The sequence below is a fragment of the Mastigoproctus giganteus genome, chromosome 1 (assembly GCF_048544385.1).
Source record: "Mastigoproctus giganteus isolate SK-2022 chromosome 1, ASM4854438v1, whole genome shotgun sequence".
In the NCBI taxonomy this organism is placed as follows: Eukaryota; Metazoa; Arthropoda; class Arachnida; order Uropygi; family Thelyphonidae; genus Mastigoproctus; species Mastigoproctus giganteus.
In genome coordinates, this window is record NC_143575.1 from 255,770,235 (window position 1) to 255,797,746 (window position 27,512).

At 38.4% G+C, this 27,512-nt stretch overlaps 1 protein-coding gene across 2 annotated transcripts in view; it reads right to left on the reverse strand.

Annotated features, from left to right (window-relative positions):
- Positions 1–27,512, reverse strand: part of LOC150091800 (guanine nucleotide exchange factor DBS-like) — a 307,604-nt gene that overhangs the window by 183,000 nt on the left and 97,092 nt on the right. For both annotated transcript variants that reach the window (XM_090385772.1, XM_090385768.1), the window contains one exon: positions 11,274–11,357. In XM_090385772.1, coding sequence (XP_090241898.1) covers positions 11,274–11,357 — 84 coding nt within the window. The remainder of the gene's footprint in view (positions 1–11,273; positions 11,358–27,512) is intronic.

The window sequence follows — 27,512 nt, forward strand, 5'->3', positions numbered from 1 at the left end:
CAAAGTAAATATAATGCAATTAATTATGTGAGGTAAGAAATTATCAGAAGGAAAATTTTATAATGTTATATTACGTACTTGTATATTCTGTAACCATGAATAGCACCCCTGAAATTTTATGGTGGGAGTGGGTATTAAGCATGTAAAAAAGTAAGTAATGTAAAAAGTGATACTGTCTAAAATCTAGGAGTGGGGATAGAGCAGGTTTCACCTTCCTTACAACAACGCATGTCTGGATCTATTATGTGTTCAACTGAAAACAGTTATAAGTGGTCACTTATAACCATGAATGAAAATTCAAATTTTAGTCTGGGATGTGAATTCCTAATCTACAAGTGGCAGTCAATAAGTATTTACCCTCAACTAGAAATATTTCAGTTAGGGATTTGATATTATATATATATATGTAAGTATATACACACCACGAAGTATCATAAATTAATGTATTATTAATATGTTAATTTATTATTATTTATTATTTTTTTGGTCCATCTATTACTGAATCAGAACCATGAATGCAGTGAGAGGTGATGTACTGGAGAAGGTTGAGGTTGTTCATTTGGATTTTTATGGTGCAAAAATAACTCTGGTCATAATGCGGCACGTCACAATTAAAATTTAAAAAGGTCGAAATTTTGGTAACCTTTAAAAAGGTTACCCCATCGAAAAGTTATATATGTACTGTACATCAATATATAAAAATTAGTATAGCAATAAAAGCAAGCTATTTACATTACATAAATGTATATATGTCGACAGCTTTTAGAAAATTAAAAACGGCTGACACGTGGTCATTGTCAGATAAAATCTGACAGAGCGTAAAAGGCTCAGTCAGATGGTTAAAAGCGTTAAAACACGTATTGCTAAAATTGATACATTTAGTTAAAATATGCTTGATTGATAATATGGTGTCACATTGCTCAAACATAGGAAGGTCATCAGCCCTCAGCAGAAAAGAAATGTGTCAGATGAGTGTCCTATGCAGCGCCAAGCAAGAATAATTTCCTCTTTATGAACCCTGCATAGACTAGATTGCCATGGTTTGATTACAGGCTTAATCTCATATAGTTTGTTTGTTACATGCCCATGAGTCTTGCCACTGTGAATATATCTTGTTACGGATTATTTGCCTGTAGTCTGTATAGGGGACTGAAGGCTAAGATTATTCAACAGGGTGGTTGATTTGGCTGGATTGTCAGCCAAATCGTTTCCTTTAATCCCGATGTGGCTGGGGATCCAGCAGAAACAGATATTGAAATCACCTTCATAGAGGGTGTGTAATATCTGCAGAACCCAGGACAAGATTGGATGAGTAATGTGTTTCATCTCAGATAAAGCCTGTAGCACACTCAACGAATCAGTTTATATAATAAACTGTTGGTGTTGGCAAGTTTTAATGTGGTCCAAGGCTATAGCATGAAGTTCTGCAGTGTATATTCTGCATTCAAAGGGAATCTGCTAGGATTTACTGCAGTCAGAAAAGACAGCTGCAGATCCCACACATGATTCTGACTTCAAGCTGTCTGTGTAAACCAGCATGAAGTCAATGTTGGGCTCGGTTTTGTGAGTAGAGCTGAAGGTAGACAGCAGGTAGAATATTTGACTTCATTCAGTTTTTAAAGGAGAAGTCACATGCTGGAGTAAGAGCATGCTGGGGGGTGGTTTTTTGATTTCATTTGATTTGGATTTTATTGGCGCATTAGCAACTAAGGCTATACTCTGGGGGGGGGGGCTGCTTAGGTGATAATGCAACCTTGTCTACCGTGAGTTTCAGTTCTCTGAGTAGCTCTCAGATATACATACCAAATGGCCGGTTGGCAGTCTGACGTGTGTTATAAAGATTTTCCCAAAAACGGGGCTCAAAAATGGGTATCCACGTGGGGTGATCTGGCAGGGATTTCAGCTTGAAGGCATATTGTAGAGACAACTGCATTCATAGAAGTGATAAGGATGGTTCATTTGCTTCAAAATACAGACTTTGGATAGGAGATGATCTGAATGCACCAGTAGCAATACGAATAGCCTGATGGTGGATGGGATCAAGCCAACGAAGAGAGCTATTTCTGGCAGATGCATATACCTGATACCGATAATCTAATTTTGAGCATCTAGTGCACGGTATAGACAGAGTAGAGTGCATGTCTGCACCCCAAGAGACAGCGGAGAATGTTAAGCCCTCTTGTGCACTTTGTGCGTAGCTGACAAATGTGTTGGAACAAATGTCAGCTTTCGTTGCGTCGTATGCTTTTTCTATGTCAAAGAAGATGGAAACCATATGTTCTCTTTTTAGGAAAGCATCTTGGATAGATGTTTCCAGTTAAATTAAGTGGTCCAATGTGGACCTGTTTCTTCGAAAGCTGCACTGAAAGCGTGAGAGAAGGTCATTCGATTCTAAGTCGAGCAATGACCACTCTCTCCAATGTTTTGCACAGACAGCTAGCCAGAGCAACAGTACGATAGTTTTTCGGAGATTTGGGATCCTTTCCTGGCTTGACAAAAGGATGAATAGTTGCCTTGGTCCAGGTATCCAGAAATTGCTCTTCAAGAAAGATTCTGTTGTATAGGAAGAGCAGAAGATCCACGGATTTTGGTGACAGATATTTTATCATTTCATAATGGATGTCTTCTGGTCAAACCGCTGTTGGACCAGATGACAACAGGACCAGAACTGACATGTTGGGCCTGATATAACCTCCTTTTTCTGTCTTTTTGCAGAAGTGACATTCTCTTGGTCTACCATCAAATTTTCAGTTAGGGACCGGGTTAGAGCCCCCAGAAGAAATTAGCTTATCAGGATTCATGAAGTTTTTGAAGTGGTTCAGTGCCCGGGCTCTGCACCCACCACAAAGCCCAAAGGAACCCCCACTACCCAGCATGCAATAAATGTGCTCGGGAGTGGAACGCCAGGGCTACCCAGACACCATACCCGCACTGCTGCCAGCCTGAATCCTGTCCCTCGGATCATGAGGGTAGAGGAGTGGCATTGACATGGTTGACCCTCACAGGCGAGCCTACTAGACGAATGATCCTAGCCGGGCCTTCCAGGACCGCCTGTCTTGTCAAAGCAAGGGCCAAAGTGGTGTATTGAAGTTGGGCCCCCTCAGCCACCAGGATCCCCCCTTTCTGAATTTCCACAGATCGCAGCGCACGGCAAACACACCGGATTCCATTGATGTTAGCCTGAAACCTAGGCTGTAGGATCCCAGTGATGCAGCTGGGCCTCCAGTTGAGCATCACTGGGAGGTCCCATCACCACATACGTACCAGTGCCCACGTCGAGGGGGAAGAAGGTTGGGTCTGATCCATTATAAAATGTCTGAATTTGCAAGTCAAAGAAGCAAAACAAATCCATGAGGAGATACAAACTGTATAAGGAAAGGACTACCCATCCTATACGATTGAAAAATTGAAAAAGGCAGTTCGGGTGTGGGTGAAGCAGCATGCATGCATGATACCCCAAGAGAAGGAAGACCCATCTCAGCCACACAGACCATCCCATTGCGACTCAAGTGAAACCAGCTAGTCCCTGAAGATAGACATGCGAGGGATAAATTTCATAGCAAATGAAGTGAACATTAGCCACGAGTCTGTTTGCACCATAATGCAAGAGTTCATGCATATCTAAGGTAGCAGCCCAACTGGACCTGAGATTGTCACACCACCTCAAAAGCTCCACAGGAAAATGTGTTACACGCAATTTTTAGAACTACATAGAAAGAATTGCTGACAATTTTTTGACTGAATTTCAGGCAGCCTCTTGAATAGAACTCCTTTGAAACTGTGATAATGTATGATTGCTGGGTACATCATTTTGACTTAGAAAAGAAAAAAAAAAAAAAAAAAGAGATATGGAAACATTCATCTTTACCAACTCCCAAAAAAGCCAAGGCTCAATTGTCTGCCAAAAAAGGTCATGCTGTCAATCTTCTGGAACTCCAAAAGTATCATTCTTACAGATTCCTCCCAAAAGATAACAGCATCACTGGGGAGCAGTGCAGAAATCTCCTGGGAAAGTTAAGAAAGGCCATCAAGTTGAAAATACTCAGGACGACCAAAGGTGTCCACTTCCTAGATGATAATGTTCCTGCTCATTGGGCTACTCTCATAGTGTACTTTACAATCAGGTGGGGCTTTGAAAATCTGCAGCACTTATCTTATTCTCTTGACCTCTCACCTTCAGACCATTATGAAGAAATCATTATGAGGCCACAAATTTCAGAATGATGAGGAGATAACTGATGAAGTGGAAGCCTGGTTTCCTGCTCAAAGTGAGCAGTTATATTCAAGAAGTCTGAAACGGCTTATCCAAAGATGGGGAAAATGTGTAGCTCTAGAAGGTAACTATATTTATCCATGATATTCATGAAAGCATACAGCCTTAATGTCCAAGTTTGCAGATGATACAAAGGTCGGCAAGGTGGTTAATGACAGTATGCTATTGCAACAGGATCTAGAAAAGTTGGGTAGACGGGCTGAGAAATGGCAATTGAAGTTTAATTTTGATAAATGCAAAGTACTGCATATGGGTAGAAGTAACCCCAGCATAACGTACCAACTGTGTGGTACTACACTCAGGGTAGGGAAAATGAGAAAGAACTGGGAGTAATTGTACAGTCAGATATGAAGTTTCCTGAACAATGCAGACAGGCTGCTAGGACAGCTCATGGGGTTTAGTCAAATGATATATAGGAATTTTGCTAGCAGGGATAAGGTGATTATCCTACTGTATAAGGTAATGGTCAGGCCACATCTTGAGTATTGCATACAAGTCTGGAGTCCTCATTTTAGGAAGGATGTGGAGTTTCTGGAACGAGCACAGAGAAGGGTAACGAGATTGGTGAGCAGAACAAAGGGGTGCTCTTACCAAGAAAGGCTTCAGTTCTTCACGTGGTGAAGTGCCTTTACATAACAAACTTAATAATAATTCCAAGTTTAATTATAAAGTGCACCATTTTTAACTATACTTTGTATTTTATTTTAAAAAAGTTAAATGGTACAAAGAAAACCATAAACCTGCTCTTAGATTTTTTTTTTTTTTTTTTTTTTTTGGCTATGTGATAGATGGTTGGTTAGTCACTACTGTAACTAAAATTCTGAAGATTGTCAACATACTAAAAATGTATAAAATAAAAGAAACTACGGCATGTTAAAATTTAACAATTATTTAAAAACTATATATTTTTAATATGTTGACAAAATTCCCTTAGATAGTAGGCCAAAGCCATTGTTCATTTGGCTTATACCAAAATCCAATGTACTGCCATCATTTGACACTTTTCATAGAAGCATGCTAAGCAAGATGATCAGAGTGTGGATACCTCATATAAACGGATGCAACTAGAAACCAGGTCACAGCAGGTTTTGTTTGAACTTAATAACTGGTGTAGGTTACATAAACTGACTGTATCAGGAACCAAAACAAATACAATGGTCTTCAAGGATCAATTTTCAAGTAGAAGACCCCCGGTCGTTAGAATGAATGGGTCGAGCCTAAAATCGGTAAGGCAATTAAAATATCTAGGCATTATGTTTGACGGTTCTTTGACTTTCAACTCACATGTTACTTATCTATCAGAAAAGGTGAGGAAATTTATTGGGATGATTACTCAAATCACTACAGTTGGCTGGGGAATAAAAGTTAAGGCACTGAACTTGCTATATGAATGTGTATTTATCCCCGTGGTAACGTATGGTGCACCAATTTGGTTTGAACGTGTAAGCGGAAAAGTATTTACTAGAAAGCTCAGTTCCAATCAAAGAGTAATGCTCCTTAGGATGTGCATGGCATGTAGAACTGTGTCGACTCCAGCTTTGCAGATTGTGACTGGAAAATTGCCTATTGATCTGCATTTATTGTATTGTGCATTGGCTTACTTCTTCATCCACCATGGCATTCCCTGTTCTTTTCTGAATATACAGGTGGACATTTTGGCAGATCCCAGGAAGGAAAGGACAAGAATCTGGGATGCTTTGGTGAAAGTCTGGCAAGAGCATTGGAGTGTTTGTGATAAAGGGCAGATTACACAAAAATTTTTTCCAGATTTAAGAAATGCAGCCTTGATAAAATTCAAATGGTTTGCCCCAAACTTACAAGCTATATTCTTATTAACTGGTGATAGTTCGATTAATGCAAAGTTGCATGATTTAGGAATTAATGAAAGATCTAGTTGCCATTGTTGCAAAAGAGAATCACGGGAACATATTATGTACAACTGTGAGGAGTACTGCGATCTACAAATTGAATTGGTATCTTGGGTTAGTAATCTCAATCTTATGGCAGAAGGCTGTGAGACAATTCTAGTTGATAAACAGGATAACTTCTTGGCTTTCCAAGCCTTTGCAACGGCAATATTTCTTAGGCAGAAGACTCTTCTGCATCTGGAAGCCTTGGATTTGTAATGCGGTAGGTGTATGCCGAATTACCTAGAATTTTGTGAAATCGTGGAGGCTTGAGTCTGCTATATCCACTGCAACTCCAGCTCCTGGTGCTGGAATTTCTGCTCTCAGCAACGTCTGGTGCTGGAATTTCTCTTCTCAGCAACTCCTAGCACTGCTGGCTTTCCAAAAGACTGGGAGCAGATGCAGATCTTTCTAATGAAGTTTGGACTTTGTCTGAAATTTAATTATATGTATATTTTTTTTAATGCAATTTGATTATTTTTCAATTTGTTCATATCAGTCTTTTTTTTTTGTCATGGCAGGTTTTTCCCCTCCTGTACTTGGGCAAACAGGAGAGGGAGGATATAAGAGTACTGCTAAATTACGTGTAAATGACAGCGGGGTTGCCACTGGTTGGCTGGGACCGCTTTAAATAATAAATATCAAAAGCTATCATACATCAATAAACAGAAATTAAAAGAAGTTGTGAAGCCCACTTGCTACTTTGGTAGCAGTGCCATTGTTTTAAAAGATTTCTTTCATTCTTTTAATACCAACTTATGTTTTATTATACCAAAAGTACTGGAAATGTATAAATTACATTTTAAAAAATCTATTTTGTAAATATATTTTAGTTTCATTCAATTAATAAATTATTAATATTTTTAAAGATAATATTAATTGTATTCCAGGAAATTCCTAGGATTGCTTGAATTCTAACACCATGTGGGGCAAAGGGAAAAAACTGGGAAATGACAAGCAAGTCCCGATTCAGACTTCTCAATTGGCTTTTTTCATTACTTTTGTTTCATCGTACAACCTACAGTATTATACATTATTGAAACCATTTTCAAAAATATGCTTGTTCACAACACTGCCCTCATGTTTTGCATTTACAAAGATATATATCATTTGAAAATTCTCAACCAGAAATCTAATTTATGTAATGTCAAACCAGAATTTAATCAGTTAATTTTATATTAAAAGTTAGGAAACTGAGTTTGTGCAAATGACCAAATGAGATTGCAAAATCAGGATATTATAAGCACTGTGATACTGATTGAATCAGTAGTGTAATAAATAAATGAGTATACTGTGTATTCTTGTTACTTTTGAGTATATTTGATAAATATCCAGATGTAGCCTCCCACCCCCCGCTCCCAACTATTCATTAATTCTTTTGATAGAAAAACTGAACAAAGTAATATTTTTTGTGTGTTTCCTATAATTTTCAATTTTACGAATTCCACCTTTAATTTTTGCTAGGGTAGCCCAGATGAATATTTCGCCCGGGGTCAACAAGAGTCTAGGTACGGCACTGCTTGTTGATACATTAATTTTAATTAACTTGTGAGCCCTTCTCCTGGAAGGGAGGGGTATAGACTCATATTTCGCCTGAAAGGAGCGCGCTGGTTGGGAGGGAGGGTAAAGGAATTGGGCTGCTGCCTAGAACACTCAGAGCGCTCTAAACATTCGAACTGTGAACGCATGAAATCGCGAAACGTGGTTTTTTATTTATTTATTTTAATAATCTGATCTACCGATAGTGGCAAGTAGAACATCCAAATTTTACTAGCCAACATACCAGTGCCGGATTAAGGCACGGGCTAGGCAAGACTCCTGCCCGGGGCGCCAGTGTTTAATGGGTGCCAAATTTTACAAATCATGAATATATATACAGTATATCCTTAGTAAAGGGGACGCCGAAAAATCTTTCTGCCAGGAGAGAGAAAATACCTTGGTCCGGCACTGCAGCACACTGAATGCAAAAGCTGACAGTTGCTGCCATATATAAAAGGCAATTGCGGAGATTTTGCCTTAAATGACATCTGCAAATAACGATTTTACAAAATTGAGATACCACACTTTGCACTTCTCCTTGTATAATAACAACACTTGCACGAGCATATTTTCATAAATATGTAAAGAAAACTTCCGTCAGCTATTACCGAAAAAAAAAAAAAAAAAAAAGCAAAAATCAAGAGTAAATTGTTTGCTATTCACCGAAGCGCACGCGAATAATTCACTTTTTTACGTAACTATCTAGAATAGCCATGAAGTTCAAAGGTCAACTGTCATGTGACCTGCCACCATCGCCCGGCTATTTGTTTAATATCCTAAGTTTATCAAGCCTTGCACTTTCCAAATTTAAAAATTATATCATGTAAAATTCAGTAATCTAAAGGAACTAATTTCAACAAATTTAAAATGCATTAAAGGTTGTAAATATCTTTTTCAAAGCATTAATTAACTTTTTAAAGTCGCTTGTGTAAAAGTGACTCACAGACAAGAAACAGAAGTAAAACAAAAAAAAAGAAAGAAAACTACCTATGTTTTGGATCTAATAAATTAATCCAAAACTGCATGAAATTCTATTAAAATGCATAAAAACAAGACAGCACTGTGATGTGTTTATCGATTCATTACTGGTATTATTAACAAATGGAGAAGCGGAATAAAGGTAATGGAAACTGGATTCCTCCAGAGTCGGAGGTCCCCTGATTCGTTCATTACTGCCCCGTCGCAAACAGTGAAGAGGGCAGTGCCTTTTTGAGGATTTAACCCCTTTCCCATGCTTATCCTGGCTGCGATATTCTATAAACGATGCATTATGACAAATAAAGCAGTTATGTCTAAAAATATAATTCGACTGACCTCTTTTGATGACTGTCACTTCAAAATCTGCTTGCTTGCATCAAATGAAAGAAAGAAAAAAAAAAAAAAAAAAAAAAGGGAAATAATATTCTGTTCACTATGTAAAGTATTTTGTACTTTGTGATCTCTTTGAAAGTGACTATTCTAAACAGCGATTATCAACAGATTTAACTGCACGTGCTGTCATTCCGTCCTTTACATAACAGCGACAATGTGACGTAAAAGTTTCATCATCAGCAATGATTCACGTATTTTTACAGCTTTGTGATGTGACGGGGATTTTCGTGAGTAAAAACCTCATTTAAAGGCATGATAACGCCAAAATAATAATTGTATTTATATCCCAACAACTTTTTGAATCTACTATGTTAGGCTCGACCAAACATAACTGCGACTGAATTAATTAAAGATAGTTGAGTACCCAAGTAAACTTAACAATTATGGAAGTTATATCGAAAAGAAGAGGCATTTCTATTCTAACCCGCAAAAAAGAGCGTTTTCAATATCGTTTTCTCATAGAGCCACTATGGCACACCCAGGGTCCTGAGCTGGATATCATCATTCTTTTCTTTCTTGGTGATTCCCTTCTTCCTCTCTCTCTCTCTCTCTCTCAGGGTAACTCGGAATTTTTTTTTTTTAGCTGGTGCAGCATAAGCTTCAGACTTCCTTGCACTATATGGCTAGTAATAATAATAATATTATGCCTGGGGTTGGAATACCATAGAAACAGCTCTAGCATATTTAAAATAAATAAATAAACAGTAATCAAATAAATAGAGTAAAACTTGCAAATCCGGTAGCCATGGTAGCATACGACTGCTGCATTTCGAAATGAAAGCTTATCAAACTAATATCGCTATTTTTTAATCAGTACATAACATCACACGTATAATTGCACAACATTTACAAACATATACTCTATGTATGTATTAAAGGTACAAATTTAGCAGTTTTGTAAGTTCGAAAGGCTTCAGAACTGTAATGCATCATCGCCGATTCTTATGAAAACATCGTCTTGTAGCCTCGTCTAAAGGTCGATGTTCATGTCACTGGCAATTTCAATGTTAGCTGGGATCATGTTACTCAGTTAATTTGCGAGATGAAAGGCATCCAGCCCCCGATTGAAAAGGATCGCCCTTCGATCCCGGCAAGAACCAAACTTGAATTCTTACACTTTCCCCACCCTGATGTCTTATCGAGCAATCTAAAGAGTGCAAATGATTTATTCTTTGCTTCCCTTTACGATGCCGAAAGGTTTATATCTCGTATCAATCCGAAGTCTTAGTAATAATGCACGCTCTGAATAAAACGCTGCTTACAAAAAAAGAAAACAGAAACGGATATTTTCAAAACTCAATATGAAATCAGTGTGTGTGTGTGTGTGTGTGTGTGTGTGTGTGTGACACACTAGCGCAGTGGTTTTCAACCGAGGTGCCGCGGCACACTAGGTTGTCGCAATAACATTCTTGGAGTGCCGTGTAATTTGGGTTTAAGTTACTTAGTTATTATTATTATTATTTTAATTTATATATTTATTTCATTATAAAAAGGGTACAATATCCATTGTACCGTATCTTTTTAATTTTGTGGTGATCTATAATTGATCTTTATTTAGTACCTCTATATAAAGAATAAAATTATTATATAGATATTAAAAGGTCGAAAACCACTGTGTTAGGTATTTCTTTTGGTCTAGGGGTGCCGTGAAAAAATTACTGGGACAGTAAGGGCTCCGTGAAGCGAGAAATTTTGGGAACCTCTGCTGACTAGCGGTATGTACTTAAGTAGGGGAAGACTCAGAACTGCAAAGATGGCCGCTGCCGAACGCCCATAGTCTACACTAATATGAATCTAAAACAAGCAACGAAGTGAAGAAAAACATAAGCCATGGACCTGATAACATACCCTTAAAAAATAATAATAAATTCTGTCAGTGTCAAAAAAATAAATATATTAAATGGTTTTTGAAGGCAGTGGCCTGTCGTAAAAATCAATTGAGAAATGCAAACTGAGATATGAAGACTGCAGCAATGGATTCACATTCTGCAAAAATTATTTTTAAAAGAACATTTAAACAGTATACAAAGTTTGTAATTTTTAACACTTAAAAAAAGTAAAAAAAACTGCATAACTTTTTTGCCCACTGTTATTACATGGCGCCTATTGCTCGTGACCATACATTAAGAAATTACACAGTTGATTAAAAACAAAACGCTCAAAACATTTAATTCCTTTATTACCTGTAATGACGGCATATTTCCTGCGTAGCACATCAGCAATTTCCCGAACGCCTACGCTAGAATCCATGTCGTCCAAGGTCTCATCTTTAATAAAAGAGAAATGCAAGGGGAAAAAAAAGCATCAAAGTCAACAAATATTACAAATTAAAATATTGTAAAATTATTTGTGAAATGCGATTCCGAATACTGATTAAAAATTCACAAAATCACGAAAAGGAAATAGTGGATATATCTTGGCGCCCCCTTTAGAAATTATGCTAATTTATCTTTTTCAACAAGTTATACAAATTGACAAAAAAAAATAATAATAATAAATAAATAAATAATGAAAAAAAGAAAGAAAATGCCATCCAGGTGTTTACAAGACTAAAAGTAAAACTAAAGGAATCCGATGTTCACCTTCTGCATAGTTCATTCAACAGAGCCAACCAAATTCCTGCTACTCTCGAAGGTTAAGATTCCTGGAATCAAGAACAACAGGAAGTGGCGATACCTTGGGTAGTGAGGCCAAGGCCGGACTTTACCCTATAGATAAGTACATCTTTGAGATGCTATGGAAGGTCCGTTCGAGCTTTGGATTCTTCGGAGCTCGAAGATCCAAAGCTTTGGATCCTCCAACTACTGTATATTGCGAATAATAATAAAAATCCTCCAACTACTGTATATTGCAAATAATAAAATATATATATATATATGTATTTTTTTTTTTTTTTAACTTGCCTATTTTTATTTGACAAAGACTTTGTTTTATCTTCATGCAATTGTATATTTTGTATATTTAATCCTGTAAATATCTCGGGTCGAGCACGCATATACTCTTGTTTATTGTAACACATGTTCCTCGCACCTTAGTCTATAAATATTCACACCCTTCTGGCACAGAGCCGTCCAGGGGTGACCCAAGGTTCTTGGGAAATAAACTGATTTTAATAATAATAATATTCACTATCAAAACTGCTTTTTATAAACAATATAAAAATAATTTTGCATTTGAAATATATAAATAATGGATTTTACATTATAGATTTGCATCTTTTCCAGCGGCACACAAAACTTGTTCTTAACCCTTTGCGGTTCAATGTCGCCTCTGACGCACCATCGTAAAGTTTCTCTTCCGGTCCAATGTCCCGTCAGACGCACCTTTCGGTTTTGCCAATTTTATAACTTGCTTTCCAACTCTTCTGGTGTAATTATTGAACGTCCTTCTATTTATACTTCATATAAACATTTTCACGAACTAATTGAATACATTCAACTGTTAAAAGCGGGTGGCTGTAGTTTTATTTCTTCGTTTTTAGTGTTCATTGTGTATTTATTCTCTGCCAGGAAGTGTTCAGTATTGGCACCAACGTCTCAAAAAAGCTTTTCTGATGAAGAAATTGAGAAATTATTAGAACTTTCTGATTCAGAATTTAATATAATTTTGTCCAATAGTGAGGATGATGTTATTTCCGATCCCGAATATATACCTTGCAGAAGTGATGAGAAATTGATGACCTGTCAACCAATGCTGGTGGTTTCATCTCATCCAAAAACTTCTTCAAAGCTTTTTGAGGGGGAGGTAGTTGTTGTATAGAGCTTAACGACACAAGGGCTACTGAGGCCAAATTGTGTCTGTTCCTGTTTATTAACAGGCAACATATAGTTATAGATGTTAAATTATATGCTCCTGTACAGGTCAATATATTTTAGGAACATCAAAAGTTCTTCTAAGTTTGTTTCATTTCCTATGAAGTGCGGTAAATCATGAGAGATTTGAATGTAATGGACAATCAACCAGAAAATGACGGACCGTAAATTGCATCTGACAGGATGGGGGGGAGGTAGTGGATTTCATTTGTTCACTGACTGATTTTACACCAGTAATGAACTAGCAAAAGAACTACATAAACTGAATATACACCCAACGGGCATTGTTGTTAAAAAGAGGAAGGTTATCACTAGGGATCAAGACTACAAAGAAAATTGAAAAACATAGAGTTACTGGTTTCCGAAAGGAAGATACAGTTCGAGTGATGTCAGGGAAAGACAAAAAGAACTGTACTTATACTTTCTACGATATCCAAACTGTGGTCACAACAAGAAAGGTAAAAGGAAGAGAAATCTCACAGATTGAAAAGACAGTTGCTATTTGTGATTATACAAAAAATATGGAGTCGGAAATCGATGAACTGGTGGAGAAAGTTTTTTCTGGCTATTACAAGTCTCAAATGTGAACAGCTTCACCTTGATGAAGGTCGCTGATCCATCTCAAAAAAAAAAAAAAAAAAAACTTCATCGCTAGCAGTTTCAAAAAAAAAGGTTGCTTGTCCGGCTAGTAAATGTCCAAAATAAGAATATCCTGACTAGAAAAAGGCCATCAAGTTCAAATACCAAAGAGGGATTTGAATGGCTGTCTTCATTTTGTGATGAAACAAGAGCATTTATGAAGAAAGACTGTGCAGTATGTACAGTGGAAGAAAACAGTTGGGTGTTAAATGCTCCAGAAAACCAGGATTACATCCTGGTGAATGTTTCAAGAAATACCACACAATAAAAATCATATAAATAGCAAATATTTAAAATGTCTGCAGCGTTTTTTTTAATGTTTTATTTATCACCTTTGTTAAAATAACTCATGTAAACTCGAAAATAAATTATGTTTGAAGGACTCATATCCAGTATACTTTTTTTTTTTTTTTTTTTCCGTGATGGACTAAGGACAAAGGGTTAATAATGATACACACGAAAAGGTCAGAATTCGTGGGATACCTGGTTCCTGGGCAACGCGACGCTGTCATCCCTCTCGCTAGTGGATAAACTCACCGACTGGCAGTATATAGGTACACTTCGTTCACGTAGATGGTAATTCGATGCCAGTATGGATAAACATTCTGCGTTAACCGACTTTGAAAGACGGATGATAGTGGGTGCCCAAAGCATGGATCATTCTATCGCGAAGGCGATACAGAAATTGCACTATCCCCGTTCGACAGTATTGAGAATACACCGTTTCCGGAATGATATCATATCGTGGACAGCGCTGTGGGTGGAGAAAGGTGGCGGATGAACGTGGCCATCGACGTCTGTCTCTAATTGTTTCAGCTAACTGGAGAGCGACAGTGGCACAAATTATCGCTGACTTCAACGAGGGAGGTGCCAGAAACGTCTCCACAAAGACCATCAGGCGATCATTAGCCGCAATAGTTTATGGGAGCCACCGATCCACCAGAGTCTCCCATTGCTAACACCACGACACAGGAACCTACGCCTCAAATGGGCGAAAGAACATCGGCACTGGACCTTGGATGATTACAGACCGGTCTCCTGATCCGATGAGTCCCGTTTCCAGTTATTTAGAGCGAACGGCAGTGTGTGTATCTGGCGAAAACCGCACAAAGCTATGCACCCGTCATGTCAACAAGGAACTGTCCAGGCAGGTGGACGGTCGATAATGGTCTGGGGTGTGTTCAACTGGCACACGTTGGGACCTATGGTACATTTAGACGCATCTCTGAGCGGTCCAGGTTACGTGTCCATCCTTGCAGACCATCTGCATCCTTTCATGGTCATCGTGAACCTACAGGGCAATTGACTCTTCCAGCAGGTCAATGCGCCTCCGTAGCCAGGTGGGAAGGAGCAGCAGTGCGTAGCACACGCTTCTTGATTAGACCGGGGTTCGAGCCCGTCACCACCAAATACGGAGGATGCGGAAAGGTCAGGGAATGACCACCGCATATCCTGGAGCAATATGGCCATAGTTGCTAATGCTCCTAAAAACCAAATAACAACAAGCGCCTCCCCACAGAGCCGTGATGACTAGAACATGGTTCGAAGAGCATTCCGCTGATGTTATCACCATGGATGGCCTCCGCGTTCACCGGACACGAACCCTGTGGAGCATCTTTGAAATGCTATGAAAGGTCCGTTCGAGCTTTGAATCCTTCAGAGGTCAAAGATCCAAAGCTTTGGATCCTCCAACTACTGTATATTGCGAACAATAAAAAATAAATTTAACAATATACATATAAATCAGCGCTATCAACATAAGTTGTTCGGAAAGTTACATTTACCTACACTTATATACTGGTAAAATGATTTTGAATGTCATAATAGTAGCACGTGACATCATAAGCAACGTGGATGGCAATTTAACCTGTCCCAAGCTCGCTGTTTGGCGTGTCTGAAATATCTTATAGGTCAATGTTAAGTCTGTTTATCGCATTCATCCTTATCTATAGGGTAAAGAACTTCTATAGTCCGGCCTTGGCCTCAACTACTCAACTTCCTGTTGAGTAGTAGTTCTTGATTCCTGGAATCTTAACCTTCGAGAGCAGCTGATAATTTGGTTAGCTCTGTTGAATGAACTATGCACAAGGAGAACATCGAAGGATTCTTTTAGTTTTACAAAAAGTGATTCATAAATTAATGAAAATTTTACTATAAAACAATAGATCATATAGAGAAATGTTTTATTCTTTTACTTAATTAAACAGGAATTCCAACTTTGCACAAGTATTTTTATTCACTGCAAGACCTCTACTCTGCATTTCTATGCAAGAGGTTTGCACAGTCCATCAGTTGATTATCACACGAAGTTGAACCCTTCCTTTCAAAGACCAGAAGGCAAATGTTCTATGTTCTAAGATTTCATGTTAAAATTTCGCAATAATACCAACAGTTTTAAGGACTAAAATGGCTGAGCATTGTCATGCTGCAATAAAATATTAGTATTAACAGTGGATAAATATTAATATTCATATTCTACATAAGTGTGGTAATAACTGGTCACATGTGATGTCATTTCCTTGACTCTTTGCGCAAGGTGCCCAGAGTTTCTCTTTTGTATACCTGAATAACATTCAGTCACTTATCAATTTATTCTCATATTTCAAATTTATTTATTATTCTTTAAGCTTTATTAATCTATACACACAGTCTAAGATCTTTTGATTTACTTTTCGCAATCATTAAACTTAGAGATAAATGATATATGATTTAGAAACTGAAAATGTAAAAGAGGAATTTCTAAATGACTAATGTTTTCCCCATTATAATTCCTGGATTTTGTTAGCTTCGATAATTAAGCGAACGACGATATGGTTGTGATACCTGATGCTAATTAGGAAGTTAATATTCCAATCTAGTCTAAATATCCTAATTAGTCTAACCATCTTCAAATCCTCTTTCAATGACTTCTGTAATCTTTTACGACCTTGAATTCACTTAAAATCGCACCACATAATTATCTGCTCTTCTTTCAGCGACCTACAGGAAGTTACTAATGAATCTGTAATGTTCTCTCACTGTACAGTCGATTTAGAGAAGCGGAAAAGAAAAAGTGATTTCAATTAATTCAATTTTTTCGGCTAAGGTTTCTACCCAATGTCACTGAAACTTTCTGTTGAATAGGAAGACCCGAGCTTCGTAGAATAAGATTATAAAACAGATAATTCTGTTGTACTCAAGGGTGTCAGGCGTCAACAAGAATGAATAACTATCGCTTTGGTAATAGTCTATTAAGTTCTTGTTACGAAGGCCTCTTTTTATTGTATATCGCAAGATCTCATTTGGTCGTCTGCTTCTGGGGAGACGTTCCAACAAGCAAATCAAGATTTAGTGAAAGTATACTATTAGCAGAAGTATTAGAATGCTTAAAAAAAACTATATTTTATGCAAGTGATTTCTTATGAGAAAATTGTAGAGGACAAAAATTGCAATAATACAGAAGCAGTAAATAAAGCTACAGGAGGTGGAGAGGCCATTTACCATGATCAATTCCAAACGAAAACAGCACAGTTAATTTATTAAATTAGTGAAGAGGTGGAGCGACGCTATTGGGCAGGACCTCTCAACGTTCTGGAGACCTCCATTTGGAACATCGTATGCAAACAAAAGGAAGCACCAAGCTGAAGTTCAATCAGTGTGGCTGTATATTTTGATAATAGAGGGCCAAAAGCAGGGCCCAGAGCTGAATTACCAACAGTCCAAGAAAGAGTCGAAAAGAACAAACATGTAAGCAGGAAAACACAGCCGAGTGGTTAATATCAGAATGAATACGAGTTTATGTTGACCGTGGTTCGCGCCCACGTGACTAAATACAGTTTTTTTTTTTTTTTTTCTTGTTAGTTGTTGGCGCATCAGCTTCTATGGCCATAATGCACCTCCCAAAGTTTTTGCATTTTACTGTGATCCAAGCCCGAGGCGAGAATCGAACCCGCGCCCTTTGGGTTGCCAGGCATGCACCTTTACCTACACGGTCGGCACTAAATACAGTAATGACTGCATTCTGGTAAAACTGAAAACTCCTCTGACTCACATGGTCGTACCGTAGTATAGTACTAGTGGTGGCAATATAAGGCAAGGAATAAGTTTATACAGCATCAGTAAAAACACTGCCCACTTCATTTATCCAATCCTTCTTTAATTTATTCAAATTACCCACTTCCATAACAGCAAACGAAAGTCTGGTCCAACAATCAATTACTCTCTGGATGAAAGAGAAAATTGACACACATCTATCCTGCAACCACCCTTTTTTAAAGTTAAATTTATGCCCTATTATGTGTGATGTCTGTTCAAAATGAAGGATGCCATCAGCATTTAGTTTTATTCAATTAGTATTAGTAACGGCCGTATGGTGCAAGAAAGCCTATGGCTTATGCTGCACCAGCCAAAAAAAAAAATCCGAACAAAACAATGATAAAAACAAAAATTAAATAAATAAATAATAATAATTAATAAATAAATAAAAATAATAAAATGAAATTAAAAATTAAATAAAAAGGAAATTAATCCTATCATCCTATGCGCTTCCCTTACCCGAAAGTACTATCCAGATGACCTTTGAATTTCCCCAAACTGTCGGCCTCTACCACCTATGAAGGCAACTTATTCCAGTAATTTATAACTCGCTGGCTAAAATAAAACTTCCTGCAGTCCAATCTAAACATTTCCCCGCGTAACTTGAATTTATGTCCCCTAGTTCTAGCATCATTTATAATCTTGAAAATTTTGTCCTCATTCATTTTACTGATGCCTCTCAGAGCCTTAAACACCTCAATCAAATCTCCTCTAAGGTGTCTAGTTTCCAAACTCTGCAACCCACATATTCGAAGTCTTTCTTCATAAGGATTAGACCTTTTGCCGATCTCACCAGGCGAGTTACCCTTCTTTGCAGCCTTTCAAGAAGCTCGATGTCTTTCTTTAGGTGCGGTCTCCATACTTGAACACAGTATTCCAAGTGTGGTCTAACATAGGCCTTATATAATGGGATTATCACGTCCCTATCTCTACTTTGCAAAAGTTCGATAGATCATCGATAGGACACCATGGGCCTTCCTTGCAACCTGTTTACAATGCTCAGAGAATTTCATGTCTGACCGTATCGTAACACCCAAGTCCCTTTCCTCCAGTACTGGGTTTAGTTGAACTCCACCAAGTGAATAAGTTATTTTGGGATTACTGTTTCCCAGGTGTAATACCTTACACTTTGTTGGATTAAAGCACAGCTGCCATTTTTCTGACCATTCTTGAAGTCTATCTAGGTCTCTCTGAAGAAGCTCAGCTTGACAGTGATCATTAACTACTCTACCAATTTTAACATCATCTGCAAATTTAGACATCACGCCCTCAATCCCTTCATCAATGTCGTTTATGAAAATTAAAAACAACAGTGGTCCTAATACTGATCCTTGGGGAACCCCACTTCTTACATCAACCCAATCTGAGGAATAGCCATTTATCACAACCCTCTGCCTCCTGCCCTGAAGCCATCCTTCTATCCATCTAAGGATTTTCCCAGTGATTCCAACCTGTTCCAGCTTATAAAGCAACCGCTCATGTGGGACTGAGTCAAAAGCTTTGCTGAAATCTAAATAAACAATGTCGAAATTATTCCCTAAATCCAGCTCGTGAGTGACCCTTTCGAAATAGCGAACCAGATTTGTTAAACATGATTTTCCCTTTAAAAAACCATGCTGAGTATCCTTGAGAATTTCAATTCGATCCAAATGATCCTGAATTCCACCCTTGATCAATGCCTCCATGATTTTCCCTACTACTGAAGTCAGACTGACAGGTCGATAATTTCCCACTTCACTTTTAGAGCCACCCTTATGTATGGGAGATACATTTCATACAATTCATTAACAGCCTTAAACACCTCAATCAGATCTCCTTGCAGGTGCTTAGTTTCCAGGCTCTGCATTTTATAGAATTCAAGTCTTTCTTTGTAGCCATTATTAACATTGTTGCTCTTCTTTGCATCCGTCCCAACAGATCCGCATCTTTATTAAAATGAGGTTTTGCAGACCTGAATACCGTATTCAAGGTGGGGGGGTCTAACCACTACTACAATTCTCAAGCTTGACGAAGCTGTGTGGTCAGAGCAACAGTCAGTAATATACTTGTTTGGAGTAACAGCGGTTCGAGCTCACGCAGTTAATGATTGTATTCTTGTCAAAATGATTAGCTATAAACTCTTCTGATCTTGGTGGTCATTCTGGAGTATAAATAAAACTTAAACCTCCGTCCAGCATGGAGGAGGAGAAATAAGTGTTTCTTGGACCTATGGTATGAACAGTTCGCTATCGCTTAATAGTGAATAGTGCCAGTAAGGTGTAAGCTAAATGATATATCTCTTTTGGGGATTACCCTGACTTCTAATCTCTCTTGGCACAAGCACATTACAAATATTGCTTCCTCTGCATCTAAAAAACTTGGTTTTCTCTTTCGCTCTCAGCGTTACTTTTATTCCAAACAGCCGCTTACTCTGTATAAATCGCAAATCCGCCCAGCCATGGAATATTGTTCCCACATCTGGGGTGGTGCCCCCAAAACCTCTCTCAGGCTTCTTGATGGTTAATTACTTAGGTTAATTAATGATTCATCTCTAACAGAGTCCCTCCACTCACTGTCTCATAGACGTACTGTTTCTGCTGTATGCCTCTTCTACAGATACTTCCATGGGCACTGTTCTTCTGAATTGGCTTCTATAATTCCCACTCTCTCTTTCAAAACAGTCCGAACACGTGCCGCCAACGACCAACATCCATTTACTGTCCACTTCAAACCCACAGAACCAAATTTTTATCTTCCTCGTTTATTCATTCAACTGCCGTTTTCTGGAACAACCTTCCTTCATACATATATCCTGAAAATTACAGTCTACAGAAGTTCAAGTCTAATGTCAACAAATATCTTCTTTCATCTTCTCAATCTCCAACCCAAGCACGGTACTAAGTACTATAGGTTCTAATACCTCTCGTGTTTGGGGTTTACATAAAAAAAAAAAAAAAAAAACTTTGGCTTACTAAAAAAAAAAAATAAAATAAAATAATATATATCCATTTAACATTGGAATATATTCTTACAAATTAGACTGATTCGGTGAAAATTTAATTATACCCGCCAACGAAAGATTAACCATTAGGAAGGTGCTTAAGGGCGAGGAAAATTTCTCAGAAGGACGGTGCACTTCGACCTACAGAAAGGTCAGGTCAGAATTCCTCGAAAAAGTCCGGGCCAGGAGAAACGGAGAAGGCCAAGGACGAAGAAATTAATCGGGGATTATATTAAAATAAGGGGTAGGGGAGAATTTAGGACCAAATGGGTTATATAAGGATTTGTTCGGCGGGAAACGGAGAGAGAGAGAGTTGGTCGTGCAGAGTGAGTAGGCCGTTTTAGAGAGGGAGTTGGTCGGTGAGTTTTTTTTTGGAAGTACAGAACAAAGGAATCCCGAAATGAAGACCATAATGGAAAGTCGTCCTAAAACCAAGAAGCTGGCCCAACCTGGAGAAGGGGAAAATTAATTGTAAGTACTGTTTATCATTATTATACCTAGCCAAGATATACTCTTTGGGGATAAGAGTATAATGACCAAAAAACATTCTGTACTCCTATCTGCGAATGACATGATTAACCAGTAAAGTGGAAGGATAAAACCCAACTGATGTCTTAAAAGGACTGTAAATTATTCTTCGTGGTAATGAGATTTAGTAAAGAACTTTTGTAACGGTACATCCCTGTAGAGTTTGCCTGTATTGTACAATTAGTGGAAAATTTTTATGTACATGAGTTTAAACCTTTGTATTAAACATGTTACAATTAACTGTGTATTTATTAGAATAGAGTGAGACAAACTGTGTCAGTTTTTCTCACTCTATTCTAGCTAACCCAAAATCCCTGGACTTATGCAGTCAGAGGTCCAAGGGTAACAACATATAGTTATATACATAGTACACAGAATAAAAGTGTACCCCTACAAAGGCTTTTCCTGGGTGACTGCCCAAGATAGTCAAATTTAATTTTAATAACGTAGTGCAGCAGATAGAACTCAGGGAAGAATTAACTTGTTGAAAAAATTTCAAGTCAAAATTCTCTGCAGAATTTTGACTTGAAAGTTTAAGCTGTTAGCGTCCAACATAAAAACCTGGTTGCTTTTAAGATTATTAATCTGAGAAGTCTCTGACAGGTGAACAAATCTAATTAGCATAGTCTAATGTGGAATGGATGCGAGTTACGTGTAACTCGCATCCATTCCAATATATAAACCAATATTTCAGCTTCCACTTTGGTGATGAGTAAGTATTGAAGAAAAAGAGTTGTATACTGTATTATTAAAAGTTCGATCACTGAACCGGACGAGATTTTATAATTAGGTTAATACCACTAAATGGCTGCATTGGCCACCTGGTTTGAAACTTCTGCACTACATTAGCGTTATTGTTAGAATAGATAAATCAATCAATCTGCTGATGAAAAGGAAACGTATTTTCTATTAATGTTGACATATTTCTATCCAAACAGCAGTAAAAGTGATCACTCAGTCTTGACCACCCCACCGCTGCAACGCACTACGAGAGTTCTCTACAACTTCGAATAAAAAGGCCTCCAGAGAGTTTTCCAGATGCTATTCCATGACTGCTCATTATCCATCAATTCGGGGTAGGGGAATTCATTCAGGCTATGGAGAAACAAGCAGTCATAAATGTTGGACATGGCCATAAAGTGGAGAAATTGCGGCGGAAAAGTGTATTAAAACGCCCCCAGAGAGTGAGGCGGCTTTCATTTGTCACCTGCACGGTTCATTACACGCAGTATTTTATGGATTACAGGCGACGTCATTATTGATTTGCGCTCAATCTAAACACGCCTGTCAGTCGCGTATACAACTCAAGTAATCGATGGAACGGCACACTAAAACAGGGGTAAATCCATACGTATATGAAATAATTTTATGCATTAGCTAGATGCGGCATTCAGCAATACTCGAGAAGATAAAAATGTCAAGCTTTCTACTCTAACGATCGAGTTAAACATGGCTGCCACCTCGAAACACTTAACTTGGTTATCTAAAACTGATTTTTAAGAAACACTCGAACTGTACATATGGAAGTACAAGTAATGATGGACAGAGTTGTTTGAACTGTTTAGATTAGTATAAGCCAAGGTAATTATGAATTTAATGTTGGTATGTCGTGCCTCTAAAGGAAGCGTGTTCTATGATCTGTTTCGCAGGATGAAAAAAAAAAAAAAAAAAAAAATCCAAGTTTCTTGGGAAGGAAAACCATGCAAGAGAATTTTTAGAGAAGTACATGCAAGTAGTGCGTTACATTTCAATCGTGTTAGCATTTCGGCGTTTCTTAAAGTTTGTTCCGAGAACCCCTTTTGGGGAGGATCTGTAAATATGTTCTTGTTTATACTCCGACACGACCAACATGTCAGATAACCGTATTTAGCAGTCACGGTTCACTCAAAGAGCATGTGCTACTACATTCTCGCAACTGACCACTCGGTTACATCAGGCACAAATACTTCAGGGGATAAGCGCAGGGTCGCGTTAACGCGACCCTGCGCGTATCCCCTGAAGGGGGCCGGTCAAACCGACCATGGCCGGGGCCTCACCTGAAGAGGAGCCTCATTTTCAGTGTACTGTAAATATTTTCTAAAGTAGTGATAAAAGTTTCTAATAAAATAGTTTTTACGGATGACGGAAAATTATGTATCAATGTATGGATGAATAAAACAATATATAATATAATAACCTATGGAGTATTTGTATTTATTTGTTATATACAGGGTGTCTCAAAAATATTGGTACAAACGTTTAGGGGAGGTAGGTAACATCTAAAGGAATGTGAATCACATAGGAACCCATAGGACTGGCACAAGAAGCAGAAATGACACAAGATAGTAATTAGTGGCAAACATTTATTTGACATAATATTAACAATGGAGTATGAGATGGATGCATTTCATGATGTTACAACAGATGCTCGAAGGTTCCACCATGAGACGCGATGACACCGACGCAGCATGGATTGGCAGACACGGTCGAACACACCTGGAGTTTCTTTGACAGTAGCAGCAGCGCAGACGAGTCTCGCCACGAGATCCATTTCCGTCTTCACAGGCGATTGATACACGATAGATTTGAGGGCTCCCCCCACAGAAAGAAATCAAGACTCGATAAATCAGGTGAGCGTGGGGGCCAGGCAACGGGTCCACCACAGCCAATCCATCGACGCCCAAAACGCCTGTTCAAATGGTCACGAACACACCTTCCATAATGGGGGCAGGCGCCCGGTCATGTTGAAACCAAATGTCGCATCTCACATTTGCTGGAACATCGTCAAGTAACCCTGGTAGAACTTGTTCAAGAAAAATCCGATATTTAGTGGAGTTCATGCGGGATGGTAACAGGTATGGGTCAACTAAGCAGTCACCGACCATGCCTGCCCACACATTTATTGCGAAGCGATGTTGTGCCACATGGGGGGCGCACACCGTGTGGGTTGTCGTGAGCCCACACATGAGCATTGTGCCGATTGAATAAGCCTTTCCGAGTGAAATAAGCCTCATCCGTGACCAAAACATAGGCTGGAAAATTCAAGCCTTGAACACTTTCTTGGAGAAACCACTGTGCAAAAGCCACACGTGCAGGATGATCTTGGGGGAGCAATAACTGAACCCTTTGGAGATGGAAGGGGTGTAAGGAATCGTCGTGCCAGGCACGCTGTACACTGCAACGAGACACTCCTAAGGCAGAGGCAACGGCACGTGTACTGATAGTAGGATTATTGTGGAAAGTATTCAACACACTTTCTTCCATGGCGGGAGTTCGCGTCGAAGGTGGACTGCCCGCACTACTCCTGTTACCTCTAAATGACCCATAATCGCACAAATTTTGATGCACACGCGCAAACAAACGGTGGTCTGGTACATGTCTGTCTGGGAAGCGTTCTCCATAAATTCGTTAAGCGGCTCGTCTATTGCCCTCTGCTAATCCATATACTAGGTGCATGTCTGCCAGCTCACAGTTCGTATATCGATGCATGCTCTTCGTGCGGCGACTACTGCTTGAATGAGTAAACCAGAAATTTTCCCTCTCGCGAACTGATGAACAGCGCCGTGTACCGACTTACGGTGACGTTTCCGGTTATGGGTTCCTATGCGATTCACATTCCTTTAGATGTTACCTACCTCCCCTAAACGTTTGTACCAATATTTTTGAGACACCCTGTATATATATATATATATATATATATATATTAAGAAAAATAAACGCACAAGGCATAATAGACTACTAATTGGAAATTCACTACAGACTTAACTATCAGTGATTTTTCACAACACAAACGAAGTACTGCGAAATATCACTGATAGTTCTGTAGTGAATTTCCAATTCGTAGACTAATAATTACGCCTTGTGCGTTTATTTCTCTTACTATTATTACTATGTACACCATTTGGCATCTTTCATATTGTGGAATTATACTTCATAACTGGATTGGCATGATTGCAACACCAGGGTACCATCCACCGATGATAGGCCAATAAGCCTTGAAATGGTCACCAGTGGAGCCTGATGCTGCCCGGAGTTTCCGAGAATAGGTAACAACAATCTTCCATACTGGGGAAGCGTTGCCTATTCGAGCAGCTCATGAGGTTATAGGTGGTGTGAGTTGAAGGAGTTATTGTCCCTTTCGTTTTTCTCCTTCCACTCCTAATATTACTTTCCTCTACTTTTTGCTTTTCTAAGTCTAATAGGGGCAAGTGGATAATAGAGCTATTATCCCACACATATACAAAATTAAGCCTTGAAACGGTGCCGTCTGCGTGGTGGTATCCGCCAAGAATAAGTAACAATAGTCTCCATTGGTGAAGCGTTACTTCTTCGAGGTAGTGCAACATCATGGTAACTCGTTGTGAAGGTAGCCACAATATGAGATACAATTAAATCGATGCCACATATATATATTAAAGGGACCTCAAATTTAAACATGGCCGGGGGCCTATTTCACCTGGATACGCGAATAATGTCCGAAATTTGTTTTCATTAAAAACTGAAAAACAATTTGAAAACATTTTGAGCATAAAGAGTACTAGTAAGCGTGGGGTACACGAACACATTTTCACGCTAAAATGGGTTCCTTAGGTCACTAAAGTTTGAGAACCGCTGATCTACGTAATATTGATCATTGGTACAAAATGGCTTGGTGGCCTCCAGAAAGGTCCTAAATAAGCCATGGCTTGAATCCTTGCAGTTTCATTTCGCGAGGATAAAAATTGTAATTATACATTCACATGCTTTGGATTAGAGTCCCTCATATCTAAATCCGACTCTGAACAAAGGGAAAAAAAAAAAAAAAAAGTTACCAGTGCGCGTGTTACGCTGGGCCTTAAAGTTTAAGCAATGTGCACTGTGCCTTCTATTTGTGTATCAAATACTGTCACAGAGAGTGATTAGAGACAGAATGGTTATAGTTCAGTTCTTGTTCGTGAAGATCACTTCCAGAATTCGTATATACGAGTATTCTTCGCAAAAATCCTCCTAATTTATACCAAAATTAACAATAATAGTTCGCAAAATATTCTACATTATCCCATTAAATTTATCAAACTCTGCAATATATATACACTTATGGATGTATGGCAAAGTTTTATACATAGGCTGATCATTTATTTTCCGGAATGGCAGCACCACCGTACAAATTCTCAAGTTTCGACGAAATGTCATATACAGGAGAATATCGTTGGACGCGGGCAGATTTGCAAGTTCAAGTTGCTTGTTGCCTGGCAGTTTCAAAGTGCCTTAAGTTACATGCTTCAATTATGAACCGTTTTCTGTGCTGCATAATCAAAGATTTAAGGACAGAGCAATGTTTCGTTATTCTCTATAATTTTCAACACGACTGCTACGAAGTCGGTGAGAGAAATGTTAGAAGTTTACGGAGACAAGTGTTTCAAGAAAAGTGCAATTTTCAGGGGGAATGGATCGAAATACCGCCTTCCTATTATCAAAAATTGGTTCGGAATCTACCGACGAGGATACGGTGAAAGGCCAAAAGCACGCCGACACATTAAGCATTGTATCAATAAAAGGTTCTTTGAAACATGCAGGTGTTCAGTTACTTTTGGCAATATAGTGTATTTGTAAGATATATGTGGTTTCGTTTCAATACTGAAATCATATATGGTTTTACTGAAATGTTTTCATGCCAGAGAGAGAGAGAGCGAGCGTGTTCATCTTAAATTTGATTTTAATATGCATATCACCATTCATTTCTTACAATCACAATCGCCACTAAGAGCCCTGAACAGGTTATTAATGTTTTCAGGCGTGTTAGCAGATAGCAATAATCATGATTTATAACAAAAAAAAATCAATCAACGACTTATGCGCGAACTGAGAATATTTCGTTTCTGCGCATTCTCCATACTGTCCTTTCATTCCTCCAATTAGCGCAGGGCGACAAACAATATCCGTTGCTTCAACTGCCATATATGGTATATCAATATCCTATATGATCTGTATGAAATAATAATCTGATTTCTTATTGGTACGATTTTAAATGAAATTTGGGATGGCCCAACAAATCTCCAAGAAATTTGAAATTTCTGAATTTTTTTTTTTCAAAGAATTTCATGAAAATTCATCCAATAGGGGTAGAGTTATTACATGCGAATGGACGAACAGACACTGTGAAGGCAAAAGTTCTTCATTATGCACATGCGCGCGCTAATGCACCTAACAAGACTTCCATAAACCAACCAGACAACTGAAAAGAGTGACCTCACATGATGAACACATTTGCTTTTATGCGAAATATGTTTATTCATCTTTATAAACCCAACTAAAGAACATTATTTACTGAATATGTAATAGAGACCACGGAACTTCACTTTCGTGGTTGAGAGGGAACTTCAAGTCTCAAGGTCACACTTAAGCACCCACTTGAGCCAAAGATTCAAAAA